Source organism: Argopecten irradians, chromosome 11 (assembly GCF_041381155.1).
Source record: "Argopecten irradians isolate NY chromosome 11, Ai_NY, whole genome shotgun sequence".
In the NCBI taxonomy this organism is placed as follows: domain Eukaryota; kingdom Metazoa; phylum Mollusca; class Bivalvia; order Pectinida; family Pectinidae; genus Argopecten; species Argopecten irradians.
The window spans coordinates 18,792,007-18,806,416 of record NC_091144.1 but is presented as its reverse complement, the minus strand read 5'-3'; the positions used below and the strand labels follow the sequence as shown (position 1 = coordinate 18,806,416).

General features: G+C 34.1%; 1 protein-coding gene across 1 annotated transcript; it reads right to left on the bottom strand.

The window, feature by feature from the left end:
- Positions 1-667: 667 nt before the first annotated feature.
- Positions 668-14,000, bottom strand: LOC138334908 (C-type mannose receptor 2-like). Its single transcript, XM_069283744.1, has 14 exons — positions 13,864-14,000; positions 10,860-11,026; positions 10,085-10,224; positions 9,627-9,754; positions 9,188-9,360; positions 8,342-8,463; positions 8,001-8,131; positions 7,205-7,362; positions 5,963-6,087; positions 5,588-5,709; positions 4,070-4,245; positions 2,675-2,808; positions 2,062-2,195; positions 668-1,150 (listed from the first exon to the last, which is right to left on the bottom strand). Exons 1-14 carry the CDS (start codon positions 13,898-13,900, stop codon positions 1,071-1,073), a joined length of 1,827 nt encoding a protein of 608 aa, XP_069139845.1. The 5' UTR covers positions 13,901-14,000; the 3' UTR covers positions 668-1,070.
- Positions 14,001-14,410: the final 410 nt, after the last annotated feature.

The following is a 14,410-nucleotide window of genomic DNA, read 5'->3' as shown; positions in this document are numbered from 1 at the left end:
AAATAAATTACACTTCAACCTACATGTACGCTACATGCCTGATAAAGCCCTGCAGGTAGCGCGTTAGAATTGTACCTGCTGCCCCAATTGCATGATCCTAAAAGGCTATCTTATCTTTTCTCTTCTTCCTAACTGACTTTATCTTTCCTAATGCCTCCCTTGGCACCGCCTCACTTTTGGCCTCGAGTTGACCATTCGCCCCTGTGAGGAAGGCTCTGGATTCTGTCCCCTGGCCGAGACACACACCAAAGTCTATGGTAGTTTCTTATCCTGCTTAGCGCTCAGCATACAGGGAGTGGGACGACTAGTTCGCCCGCTGTCAGAATAATGTGACCGGGTGGGGTGTGTTGCTTGGTGTCTTCGGCGGCATGCTTCAGTGATATAGCACTATGAAAAGGGCAACAGTTCCACTATACAAGAAGAAACAACGTGAATATATTGCAGTCTCCAAAAAAACGCACTTCGAACAACATACATGCAACACAACGTATACCGGGGGCGTCCTTACATGACCATAGCTGTTAATAGGACGTTAATTAATCAAACAAACAAACAAACATGCCTGATATCACATGCATCGCTAACTATGTCCAATGCTAGCTGTGGACGCGAATCGATGATCTAATCCACTAAGCTGTACACAAATACATTTTAGATGAGAAAATGATAAGGAATGTATATTTATTTATAATGTATTTACAACATGACACATTCTTTTTATATTGCACAAAACATTTCAGATATTGCACATACATGAATGTTGATATGATAGTAAATAATTGTATTCTTCCATAACATGGTCAAGAAAAAGTTTAATTTTGGACAAAATAAAAAATAAGAATTAATGAGTGAATGAAAACATCGATATCCGTAAAATAAATAATAAAATTCCTTCAAGGCTTCATTAGACTGGAATGAAAAAAAACAGTATATATTCATGGCTAACACTAGTTACTATAAGTATATGGCCTTTTATAAAAATGTCATGAAATTCTTTCTTTGGCGACTCGATGATTTGAACCAGTTCTCTTCATGATTTTGTTTCCATTGTTTTATCACAGAGCACAGTTTCAATTGAGAATGAAAACAACGGACGCCACTAGCGCAATCATTACAGTGGATAGTGATCTGGAACTTGCTTTGTTTGGATCTGAAAAAGAATTTGAAATGAAATCATTTGCCATGATAAAATATATACTCATAATATTTAAGCATAGGTGTCATTAATTTTTTGCAAACTATTTGCAAACAAAATGCTTATAGTTAATTTTGTAATCCATCTGATGATATTAAATATGCTTAAATGTACCATCCTAATGATTTTTTTACGGATTCTTTTCCGTATCAATACGCAACGTCAAGATCTCTATTATGACATCACGATAACGTCGGGGTTTGGCGCCATTCTATGACTTTTTTCATAGTGGTATGCACACAGTTATTGGCCAACCGAAAGCCGGTTTTTGTATGAAAACAACGAACAATTTATTGTATCATAATGGTTAAAAAAACGCTTGTTGATAAACATAATTAACATTTCTGATGTGTGCAAGATATATAATGTGACTAACGAAAACGAACGCGAAGTTATACATTAAAGATGAATGGGATCGAGTCACTGATATGCGAAATACACATCTTTTATGTTATTATTTAAGGTTATGTAGATTAGTTGATACCCATAGATAATAAACATATATTGTTATATTTTCCAGGCATGGGCTGTTACAACCATACATATAAATAAATATCAAATATCTTACTCCACTTGAAAGTACTGTGGTGAAAACCCTGTCGAAATGTATATATAAGAAATAATTGTTCCTTTTGTTGCTTGCTGGTGTATGAACGCCTCTTTTACTTCAAAGTATTATGACGTACTGATGTATAACAAATGCCGTCCATTCACCAGTTTAAATAAAAAAAAATATTGTTATTTCTTCAATGGCAGCACTGATAGTGACTTAACAAGAAATTATTTCGAAAATCATATCTAATGGAAGAATAGAAGCATGGGAGTTAGTGTTAAACGTTAATCAATATTAAAGGATTGATACATACTCATTCCGAAGGGAAATTTTTCGCAAATAAAGCCAATTGAGGCTTTACAGTTGGTGACCATGTAACGTCCAGACCATCCCAGCATCACGCAGTCTTTGTTTCCTAGTTTGTCATTTGGCTGTGAATTCCATGGTCTATCAATGAAAATGTTCAAGTCAGCATGTGTCTTTAAAAGTTCAGCGTTAACTGTAACTAAAAGTCGTGTCTGTTAATAATTTAAAAATTACCTAACTCGAGTTTAATAAACTTGATAAATAACAGTCACTTGTTGGGAAATCTCTATTTATTTGAATTAGAATACCAACTTAAAATATATAAGGCAGATTTCAGAGTTTATCAGAACCGATATTACATTCGGGAGATATATTGCAAAAAATAACATAATTTGTATTCTGTATTTGCATAATATAGTTATCGGACTGTGTGTTTAGGTATTGATTGTGACATCAAGAGTGCGCCATACTTTTCAAAGAAAATAACATGACATGATTTCGTCACAATGGATACCTACCCGCAAGGGAGGTATTCTATACTAGTGGTATACTAAATATATAAACTATAAATATATAAATAAAATATATTTATATACACAAACGAAAAGAGTTTGTCTTACATAACGCCCATATTTGCAGGGTTATTGGACGCATCCGGATAGGCCCAGATACCCTCGTTTTTGACGTCGTTTAGACCCGTCCACCAGGATTTCGGGTTGAATGGCAGCTGTGCAAGGGCGTTGTTAATAAATGTCTGGTAAAGAGAGGATAATAGTAGAATGAAGACATGTCTAAATTTAAAACTAGATTAGGGATTAAAACTTTTTGCTATATAGTTTCCTTTGAAACAGATTTAGTTTTGCGTATTCTAAAAGTAAAGATAACTTCAAATTATACGGCATAGACTGATTTAGTCATCCATGAAATGAAAATGTAAAAAAAAAAACCTATTAGTTAGCAAAACAGTTTAAAAAGGATTTACGAAAGTAATTGGTCTATATTGTCGCTTTAAATATAGTTGAAAGTAAATGTGTAGATACATATGTATGTACTTTTAAGGTGCATATTGTAAGAACATTATTTAAGTGTTGCCTTGCTGATTGATGTCAAAGCGTTTATATTTTATTTTTCAACGTTTTATTACAGTTCAATAATTAAAATATGAAATAGAAAGGTAGACCACAACTTGGTTTGAATGTATGCAGTCATATTACTGCACTGTAGACGTAAATATCTTTTTTGTAGTCGGTACTGTACAAATTCATTTTGAACTCATATTTCAATTTGTACCATAAAAATATGTTTCAAAGCATTGTATTGTAATTCTCAAAATGTTTTTGTATTTTTTGTTAACAAATAACGCATGAAAAGCCCAAAATTACGCCACTTACAAATTCTGTCGATAAACACTTACTTTCCCAAGTACTGTACATTACAAGATAATTCAACCACCTCAACGTTGTGTTTATCAGTTATGCTTTCTGATGTACCAGAGTTACCTCCCTTCGTTTCATTATGTCAGTAACTCAGTTGAAAATGCCAGTTATGTGATTAATAATGCTATGGGTTTACAGCTTTACAAAGACATACGTACCTAGGGGGTTAAGTTTATCATAATCTATATACGAAAAAAACCATTTATGAACATTATTTGCTTTTTTGGATATGAAATGAGTTAAACTGGTTTAGAATTATATGTCTGAAATAGCATTTTAACACCTTATCAATATTGGTCCTGACCGACCACCTGATTTGATGGAACCCAATAACTTTCATAGATTAAAAAGTCCAATTCATAGAATTGTACAAGTATAAATAAGAGCTTAATATAATTTTTGGCAGTTCTAAAATCATTATATTTACATCTAAAGTGCAGTAGAATGAGACAGCTGAGTTCATCAAACCTAATGGATTTCGATAGATTTCTGAAGAAAAATTTACATGTCAAAATCTTCACCAATTTACTTCACCTACAGGTATAAGTTAAAACGACAAACACTTCTGATTACACCCACCATTTCCGCTTGGCTGTTGACTGCTAGGAGTGTTGGTACCATTTTTCCGATCTGAGCCAAGCTTTTGCAGTACGAATTAGCCTCGTCCCAAGTAAATGTCGAATTTGGAGGAGAAAAATAGTAACAGACTGTGGTAGCTGAGGTCCAAGCTACCCAACCAGAGGGACATGAATTATCTGTCGGGAACAACGATTTATTTATAGATTTCAGGTACATACATCAACCGAAACGACGAATCATTTTCTAAGTACATGTAAAATGACTGATGATTTTGGCCAAACTGAGGAGTTACGTATAGTGTGCCTTTATAGTACACTTATCATCATGATATTTGCAATTCTTAATAGAACAATTAAATGTTAGAGCATTTTTGATAATCTGACAAAAAATGGGAAAGCAAAACAAATTAATCTCTGGAGATGTTACATTTGTGATAAAGTTCAGTCAACATATCAATATTTTAGATATTCTTTCAGAGATGCCTTCCTCATAACGGACTATATGATCTCAAATTATCTATTGAAGGGGGAATGTTTGAAAAATTATTGATAATCAACAAAATCATACAAAATCATTGTTTCACAATTATGTAATTGTTATATCTTGTTGTTTTGTATTAAGACAACAGTCTCCATAAAATACATAATATACATGTTGATTATCCCCCGCTTTTTCAGAAACGGGGGTAATTGGGTTGGTCTGTCTGTCTGTAACACTTTGTTTCCGTGCAATATCTGTAATGTCCGTTTGTATTACTAAAAAAACACGTAATTTTCTCCCATTTCCGTTCAAGAAATGTAACAAATGTAAACCGATTTTCTTCAAACTTATTAACAGGGTTAAATGCCTTAAGGGCTCGGCCAAGTTCGATCGCGACTGTCGATGGACCATATTTAGCTGAGTTATGGTCCTTTGATTTAATAAAAAAAAAAGTCGTTTTCTGCCACTTCCGTACAATAACTGTAATAAATATTAACCGATTTTCTTCAAACTTGGCAACAAAGTTACATGTCTTACTTCCGAATAAGCCTTCGATTTATTTTTTCATGTTTCAACCAAGTTTAAACCTAACGCCAATAATGTTTATCTATAATGTGTCCTGAAAGCGGGGGATGGAAATTCCATAATTTGCTTGTTTGACCGGTTACAGGCGGGAACTACCTTGTCTAAGACAAGGCATCTAACTACAATACATGATTACATTTACAAATTACAGGGAACAGGGCATGGACAATTAATTGGTGTGTTATTAGGTACCGGACAATCAGGCGGGCTCTGTCTGGAATTAGATGCTGTCGGTCAAGGTCATGTCAGTTTAATTAACTATTAGTCCGATAACACTGGTATACTCGTGACCATAGTAATCAATAATCTTTTCGAGCTTCCTTTTGAAATAAACCGCAACCTCCCAAAACAAATGACACTGCTTGTTAATAGGCCGTTAAACCTAGCAAACCAAACCAAACCAACATATTGAAAAAGGATTGGAATTTTAGTTAAATTCAGTATTGGATTTACCATTATATTCACAAATGGCTGGCGCATGCAGGAAACAATCTCTGTCGTTGTAACTTCCATCTTGGCGAATACCAGCACAATCTTCATCTCCGAACCACGAGTTGGGCTCCTGGTTCCAACGGCTAAAAGAGTATATATATCTTTGGCATCCACAATAACTTATAAAAACATACATATATACATTTTTCGTTTTAATTAATACATCATTTAATCTTTTGTTGTGTTTACATTTTTCATTCTTTGTATACATCATTAATCTAACGCTCTGACGATGTTTGTTTCATTATTCTACATACATATGTATTCGATAAACATTGCAATCATACTTACCTTTAACTGTTAATAGGACTCATAAAATAATAAAAATGAGCTTACATAAGTGAACTGTTGGCTTTGGTGCCGTCCGACCAGCGATAAGTACCCTCTACAGCTCTGTCGTTCAGTCCAGACCAATAAACATTTGGGTGGGATTCGTCAGTCAGTTGCCATTCAATCCAATCCTGGAAAAAGGGATGTGATGTTCTTTCAAAATGGTTAATACTACATAATAATACTCTTCTATTAACTATATATCATTACATCGTCCATAAAAGGATATGTTGTTTGATTACATTTGTTCAAATCCTTCAGATTAGATGAAAGATATCAAATGTAGCCAGTACAACATGTTTCAATCAACATGCATATAACAAAGAACACATAAGAATTTGAAACATCAAAATCAAATGGTATGTGTATACTAGACATAGAAGATACTACACGAGTGGCTAAGTGATATGAAATTTATCAAACGAGTTCAATTATGTGATATGCCTCAAGCCTTTAGGCGAGTGGCATATTTATTTATTTAACGAGTTTGATAAATTTCATGTCATGAGTGTAAATTTCTATTTATCACATAACTTTTATTACAAGAAATATAATTAAATCTTTAAATTTCGTCTCTATATAAAACAGTAGAAATCACGCTCGGATATGGCGTTTCCGTCTACTGAGACAATCATGCGACTTCATATATAAATTATGAGTCAAAACTACATGCGACGTCATAATAGTGTTATTACTAATGTGTCTTACGATATTTATGACATGGCCATATGACATGGATGGGCGAACCAGTTATGTGATAAATGTAATGTGATAATGCGGAAAGAATGTTTTAATGCGCTATCGACTTTGAAGTGCAAGACCTAAAGCGTGCATACTTATGAGTGTGGTAGTAAAATTGACTAACATTTAGTTAATTCGGCATGTGCATACCTAGCGCTGAAATTTTTCTCTCACCTATGTCATATATATATTAATATTTAGTTAGACCTGCATATCCAGACTTTGGCCTGATATTCGGTCCTCGTCCTGATATGCCATGTCAGATAGATTTAAACAAATTACATTTATAATATTACTTATGTAATAAAAGATGTAGTTCAATTGCATTATTGTATTTAGCATTGCATTACTGTCATATAAAAACTGTTGATTCTTGACTAACATATTTCGTTTTATGAAATAGTCTGTATGACAAACAGTTTCATCTGCTGACATCGGTATTATAATTTTTATTTTGCATTCATCAGCAGTCAGTGGTGTCGACGTAAACTATTAAAAAAATCTTACTCTTTCGTCTAGAGATTCGACTTTTAGTAGTCTTGCCCCTAGTTTTGTACATAACTGGCTTGCATCAGTCCAAGAGCTCTTTGGTCCGTCATATATCATGTAGCACTTGTGTCCGGCTCTTGTCCATCCGTTACAACCCATGTAAAAATCAGTATTTTCTAGAAATACATCAATATTTTCTTATTTAGTATTATCATTTAGATAACAGTGGTATCAAGAGAGGCACTGCATTCTTTTAAATTTTTAGGCGCATTCTTAAGACAATCATTACGTTTAATAATGCTATACTGTATAAAATAGGTATTAGTTATAATGAAAATGTTTTAAAGGAATATACGAAAATGTATATAACTGACTTAAGAGCATGTTATAACACCCAACAAATGCAGGATTCCCTGCGTAAACTATGTAAACAGTGAAGATTCCTGTCGCTATTTTGCCGTCTGACGCATTGATAATTAACCGACGCGCAGTAATTAGGACGACGGCGGGAAATATAAAACGACCCGCGTTATGAAAATAAGTATTTAATTTAATAGTTTAATTAAATTGTTAAGAAGATGGTAGTAATTGATTAACTCTATAGTATTATCAATTCCGTTTGACTTTACAATTTTAAAAATTAAAAGCCATTTCGGAAAGGTAATTGCCCTTTAACAATACGAACATTAATTGAAATGTTTTATTATGTGTTAATCTGCAAGCATAATCAACAAAATACATCAGATTAATAAAATGCCTTCAAGAGAACAATTCTACTCATGCTCTTTATGTCTTGCCCCTATAATCAACTTACGCTGTGTCGTTCCTAATCGGCAGGCATAGTTCATAGGTCTGTTGCAGTTTTGATCACTGAATTTTCCGTCTGTTTTCAGGATGGCACAGTGCTCGTTATTGTTGATATGATCAGGCTCCTTTGCCCAAGAACTGCAACAAATATTGAACATCAGCATTCACACAAAACGAAGAGTCGCAAATTTGTTGCATACAAGACCACTCATGGACATCTTTGTCTTTGATTAAACACGTAGGCATAGAGTTTTGTCACAAGTAGGGAGGAATGTGAGTTGTCTTTGATTTTACAAGTAGAGCTGGCGTTTTGTAACAAGTTTGACTTCACGCTCCTGAATAACTTACAAATATCCGGCGTTGTACGTGTCTCCTCCATCCCAGGCCCAGGATGTGGCGGTCTTGATAAGCCCAGTCCAGTACATGACTGTGGAGTTGGCAATCTCGGGCATCTCATTTACAATGTAGGACTAAAACACACAGGTACATGTTGCTTAAATAGTGACGGATTTGTTCAACACCTGCATCCAAAACTTGTATGTGCTTTCCTTTTAATAACTTCAGATTTCTGTTCATGTAATGGTACTACATAGAGGGTCCTACATGAGTGGATATGAAATTTATCATGCGAGTTCAATTAATTTTTTTAGCCTTTAGCCGAGTGGCATATCAGATTATTTAACCAGTTTGATAAGTTTCGGATCACATAGTCACGCAAGAATATATTTATCACATAACTTTTATTAATAGAAATATAAGCACAATTTTAGATTTTATCTCTATATAAAACAATAGAAATCACGCTCGGATGTGACGTTTCCGTCAACTGAGACAATCAATCGACGTCATATATAGATAATGACGTTAAAACTACATGTGACATTATAATAGTGTTATTACACGTGTGTCTTTCGATATTTATGACATGGCTGAACGGGCTATAGCTAGTTATGTGATAAAACATCACACATGTAAAATCACTGGTGCTGTAAAAATATCATTACATAAACCACTCTTTCCTACCTGATGAAAATGTTTAAAAATATATCAATTTTAATCAGTTTTTTAACCTTTTTGGTTTTAATGAAATATTTTAGTACATTTAGGTAGAAATGTTTGCAATTATTAAATGCAAAACATGAATGAGAAAATCATTGTCACAATATGTGATGATTATAATTGAAATTTGTTTACCGCATCCATCGTCCGGTCAAGAGTGACGAGTTTCCCTGTAGCGTTACCAGAAACCATGGACGCACACTTTGCCTTAGCGTTAGTCCAGGTTAACAACTGACTGGGGTCACTTGTGTTACTGAAAAGGAAGCATGTGCTTATTCCAAACATCCAACCGAATGGACACGCTCCATCTACAATAGAAAGAATGGCTGGAGTTATTCGATGCATTTAATGGGATTTTTTTATTATCATTAGGACCGAGAAAGTATTGATCTCTAAATATTGAGATAGTTTTAACTTATCAGAATATAGTTATTTAACAATGCATGTTACGAAACCGTGCCTTGTTTACGAGAAAATAACATGACAATAATGGTCTAAGCTAAGCATGAATGATTTATATAATAATCTGTTGATTTCTCACCAGAAACATTGGTGATAATGTTTAAATACGTACACTGTCCAACGTCTAGTTCACAAATATAGCCAAGTCGCTGGTCACACTTCCAGTTCTGGAATAGACCTTGGATATTAATGGCACCACACGAGTCTTTGGGGTTACTGGTTGGGTAGGTTTCCCAGTTGCTGCAATAGATGGTAATCGGTATCGTTCATACAGTGGAGCTGTATCATTCAGTGATGAAGTATTGAATAAGTAGTCAGTTGCTTTGTTGTGCTTAAAGTTATGTGACTAGCTAATAAAAGGAATTGATGACCGGAATACCGCCTGATTTGTACGTGTTGCTGCCTTGTAAAACCACAAATTCTTCATAAGTTTTCGTAAGAAAACACAAATACTACTGGAATTGAAATGAAAAATAAAAAATCGTTGAATCAATGGGAAAGAATAGAATTAGAACACTTAAACCAATTTATGGTTAATATTGATATCTCCTAGGAAGGACTGATACTCACATTGTGGACATGTTAACCTTCTCGTATCCTCCCCATTCCCACACTCCAGTCCCGGTGGATGTACCATCGAAACGGAGATCAGTCATATCTGTCCAGAATCCATCAGATGTAAACTGTGGAATCGTGGTCTCTAAAAACGTCTGCAATGACATATTGAATGTAAGAGATTATCGTGTGAAGATATTCAACAAATAACTCTTATCTAATATTCTTAGTCATAGTCTTCCAATACATTTTTATTTAATTGCATATAATGGTACTATCCGTTAATCAAAAGTGTCCATTTTTTTAATCAATGGTTATCAATATGACTAAGCGCCATTTGATGCAATTGAACTGGCTAAAATAAATGCAGTTTTTTACTTTACGTCTCATTACCATCAAAACACTTTTGGATTCCCGCAGTTGATAAAAGAGTTTTATCACATACCATACATAGTGTCTATACGGTATTCCACTGAAGTGAAAGTAGACTAACAGATAAAATACAGTTACAGATAAAACACATTTGAGTAGGTAACTTCATTCAAATACCCTTCACTTAAATCTCACATCGCCAAGTACCGTGTTGATACAGTAAAATCAGTTTATAACGAACACCTTTGTAATGATTTTATGGTAAAACCGTAGTAGTTATCGTCCCCGTTAAGGCTCATAAATGTTGTTTATGACGAGCTATGTTTATAATGAGTTTGTTTTAGCGATATTATCTTGTTCGTCCCCAGGTGTTCGTTATAACCGTTTTTTACTGTACTTTACTAAAAATTGTAAATACCCTTTCATTGTCTGACTCCACCCTCACTAGTGTTGCTAGATAATCGTTACACTCGTCAGCAGCTTGTTGGTGGGTCACACGTTTGTTGGTGTTAAACAGGTAACAGTAACCGCCATTGGGGTACCAACCGGGGTCACAGCCTAGGTCAACGGTGTCTCCGAACACGCCTGTTGAAAAAAGTAAACATCGGTCTCGTTTATTTCTTAGGCTTTTGTTCAAATTCAATGATGGTGTTCTGTAAATTTATTTGATTGCTTCAGATGAGGCCGTCCATAGATGATATAAGGACATTCGCCATATTTAACCAAATCTTTCATGTTAATTTGTATAATACGATTCAAACAAATTATGTAAGTAACTAATATTACAGAGTTTGTAGAAGAAAAAACCTTTTTATTAAACACAATAACCAACAAAAGCACTATAATGAAAAATACGTTTTATGTAAGGTTTTATATTATTTAATTCCTATTCTAATCGAAAGTCATTTACAAAAGACCTCTCAACGCCATGTGGTTTAGAGTAAGTTGTAAGTGTGTTTATGGAGTCTGAGATATGTTTGTGATATGACCCCTACTAATTCTGAAACTCATGTCTAAATTATTTTTCCCTGTCTAAATAATCACAGCAAACCCTATCCACTTCTTATATTCTTAGCCGTACGCAGGAGTAGTAAGTACAATGTACTACACTTCTGGACCACGAGTGTTTCTGTCGAGCCCTTAACCATCTTCAAAGGAGACATCGCTTAAAGGGACAATTCAGTCTAAGAGGACATTGAAATTTGTACATATATTGGAAAAAATCGAGTTCTAATGGAATATAAATCAGTCGGTTTTTCTGTAATATGCCAGAAAAGTCCATGGTAGTGAAATGCGTGTGAAATGTTCAAACTCGCTCGCTGTCCGTCATTACACACTGTGGTCGAACATCTTGTATGCCGAACACCGTCCCTTACTCAAACAGTAATGCAACTTTTGTCTAGAACTGTTCAAATCGCTATGACAGTAGTGTGTTTACCTTATTAGGTGAATTGTCTTGCCTAAAAATAATTTTATCACCTCCTCAGGGGTTATGTAGTTCATTTGTGTAACATGCGTGACTTTGGCTCGGGTATGGGTACAGCGTACATTTTGTACCTGCTTAACCGTATTGATCAACGATTTGTAATTATAACGGTATCAATTAAAGTACTAAACTGTGACGTGGGATTTGTCAATAATTTATGTTTCATAAGAAATGTAGAACAATACATTTGTGCCATATTTTGCTTCCTGGTTACGTAAAAGAATTAACCTGAGTGAAGTGTCACTTTAACTCATGGCTCATGGCTTCAAGTCTTTAAAATAATTCCTAGCACGGTCGGTATTTACTTGTTTACTGATGTTGTCACAAATTACCAAAGGTAAGTCAAAAACTCCGCAGAACATGTTCACTAACTGTTTCGAACTCGTGATTATGAGTTCATTGACTACTAAAAGTAACTGAATGAGCAAGGTTTCATCTATAAAGAGTTATCTTTCCTAGCCTATGCGGACATATCAACTTTGTTTGCATATAATAGAAATGAAATAATGATAGAATGTTCATTGACTAACATATCGATTAATATGTAGATACTACCACGTACCCACGTAATCTATTTGTCAAGCTCTTAACCCTTCACTTAATTAGCAATACAATATACACAATTTTAAGTTATTTGTTTAAAAATCCCTTATCCTGGAATATAATATTTAGTATCTTCTAACTGGTGTCCAGAAACAGGGTCAGTTCTGAAATAAAATCTTCGGTTGTGGTAATAATTTATTTATATTTGACTGCTGGTGAACATGTTTTATGACATAAAAGCTTTCGTTTGCCTATCAACTGATCGTGGCGTTAATGTTCAAAACGTTTGATTACTGTAGGAAACAAATTTGAATAAGTTTTCCTATAAATTGTCCAGAGTTTAGCGTTATGATAACAACAAGGTAAAGTTTGCATAACGAGCACTGGCATATAAAGTGCAGAGACATATGAAAATGAAAGTCATATTAAACGACAACATTAGATTTTTATACCTATTATGAGAACATAGGACCTGACTGTTTCTACTACTCATAGCCCTATTTCGTATTTGCATAGTACAGAGTTAAGTATTTGAAGGTAAGTATTGATTGTGACGTCATGTTTTTTCGAGCGTAACGTCATTATTTTCGGAGAAAACGACGTGAATTGCGCTCACAAAATTATGGCGTCAAAATAGATACCTGCCCGCAAGGGAGCTAACACTGTAATATGCAAAGATCGAATATCTCCTTATACAAGTTTATAACATAACGTCTATTTTATGCATATTACAGAATGTTCAGTTCAATTGTTCAGTTAATGAAATTCGATATTTTAATACATCAAGAATCATTCGGAATGTGCATAGTTGATAAAGTGTGTTTTGGATGATGGCTACACGATCTCTATTTACTAAATTAAAAGTATAATTAAATCTCAGTGAATGAAAACAATATGTAGATAAACATATCATCAGAATATGGGTCAAAGAAGTAATATCAACGCGTGTATTCCGGAAAACACTGCATCCTAATCAACGTATGTCTGTAGGATACGAATTACTCGATGTAGTAAATAAAGATAAGTAATTTCAACAGTGTGGACAAAATATTGTCATTTAACTACACGATCCATAGTTATTGAATTGAAATTATGTTAAAAATAATTTCGTACAATTAAAACAATATCAATGATTATTATACATTATACGAGCTATTAATAAACGAAAACGAAATTTCCGTTAAGCATTGGCACTTTCAGTTTTTTAGCGCTTTTTCCATATATATTTTTCTATCTTTTACCATATTAAAATTAGATACATATTGATATATTGCAAAACATATATTTGTTTAATGCAAAATATGACCATTTCATTTTTCCCCACAGCATGCCAGTTTATAATTGCCGTTGTTTCAAAAATTTGAAAGTGCAATTTGTATGAAACCAAACTTACCGACCAAAACTGTCAGGAGAAGAAATACTCTCAACATGTTGGCGCTTATGTAAATGTAGGTTCACGAGCCACCATCAATATATCATTCCGCCCCACAGCATCAGTTTTCGACTTTGACCACCACCGGATATCAATCTTATTGAACATTCATAATATCTGTGCCAATTGATGATCATTACACAACTATCATATATTATAAACTAGAACCAAGTCATCAATGCTCTTCTGTAAAAACATGTGTTGGTATGCATATATGTCAACCTTTTGGTCTATAGAAAATATTTACTGAGAATTTGAAATGAATGTTATATGCGTGTTTACTTATTTAAAATTACGCATCAAGATAACAATGCTTGTGATTGCCTTTGATAGTTTATCTTACCTGTACTAGTCGGAAAGAGGTCGGTTCGTGCGCCGTATCAATGCAGTGTATACTAGTGTACACATACACACCGATAAATAGATACAAATGCTTAAGTGTGTGCTAGTTTATATAACCACTGGTGTATCTACATAATGTAGATACGTATCAAAATGTTACAAAAGC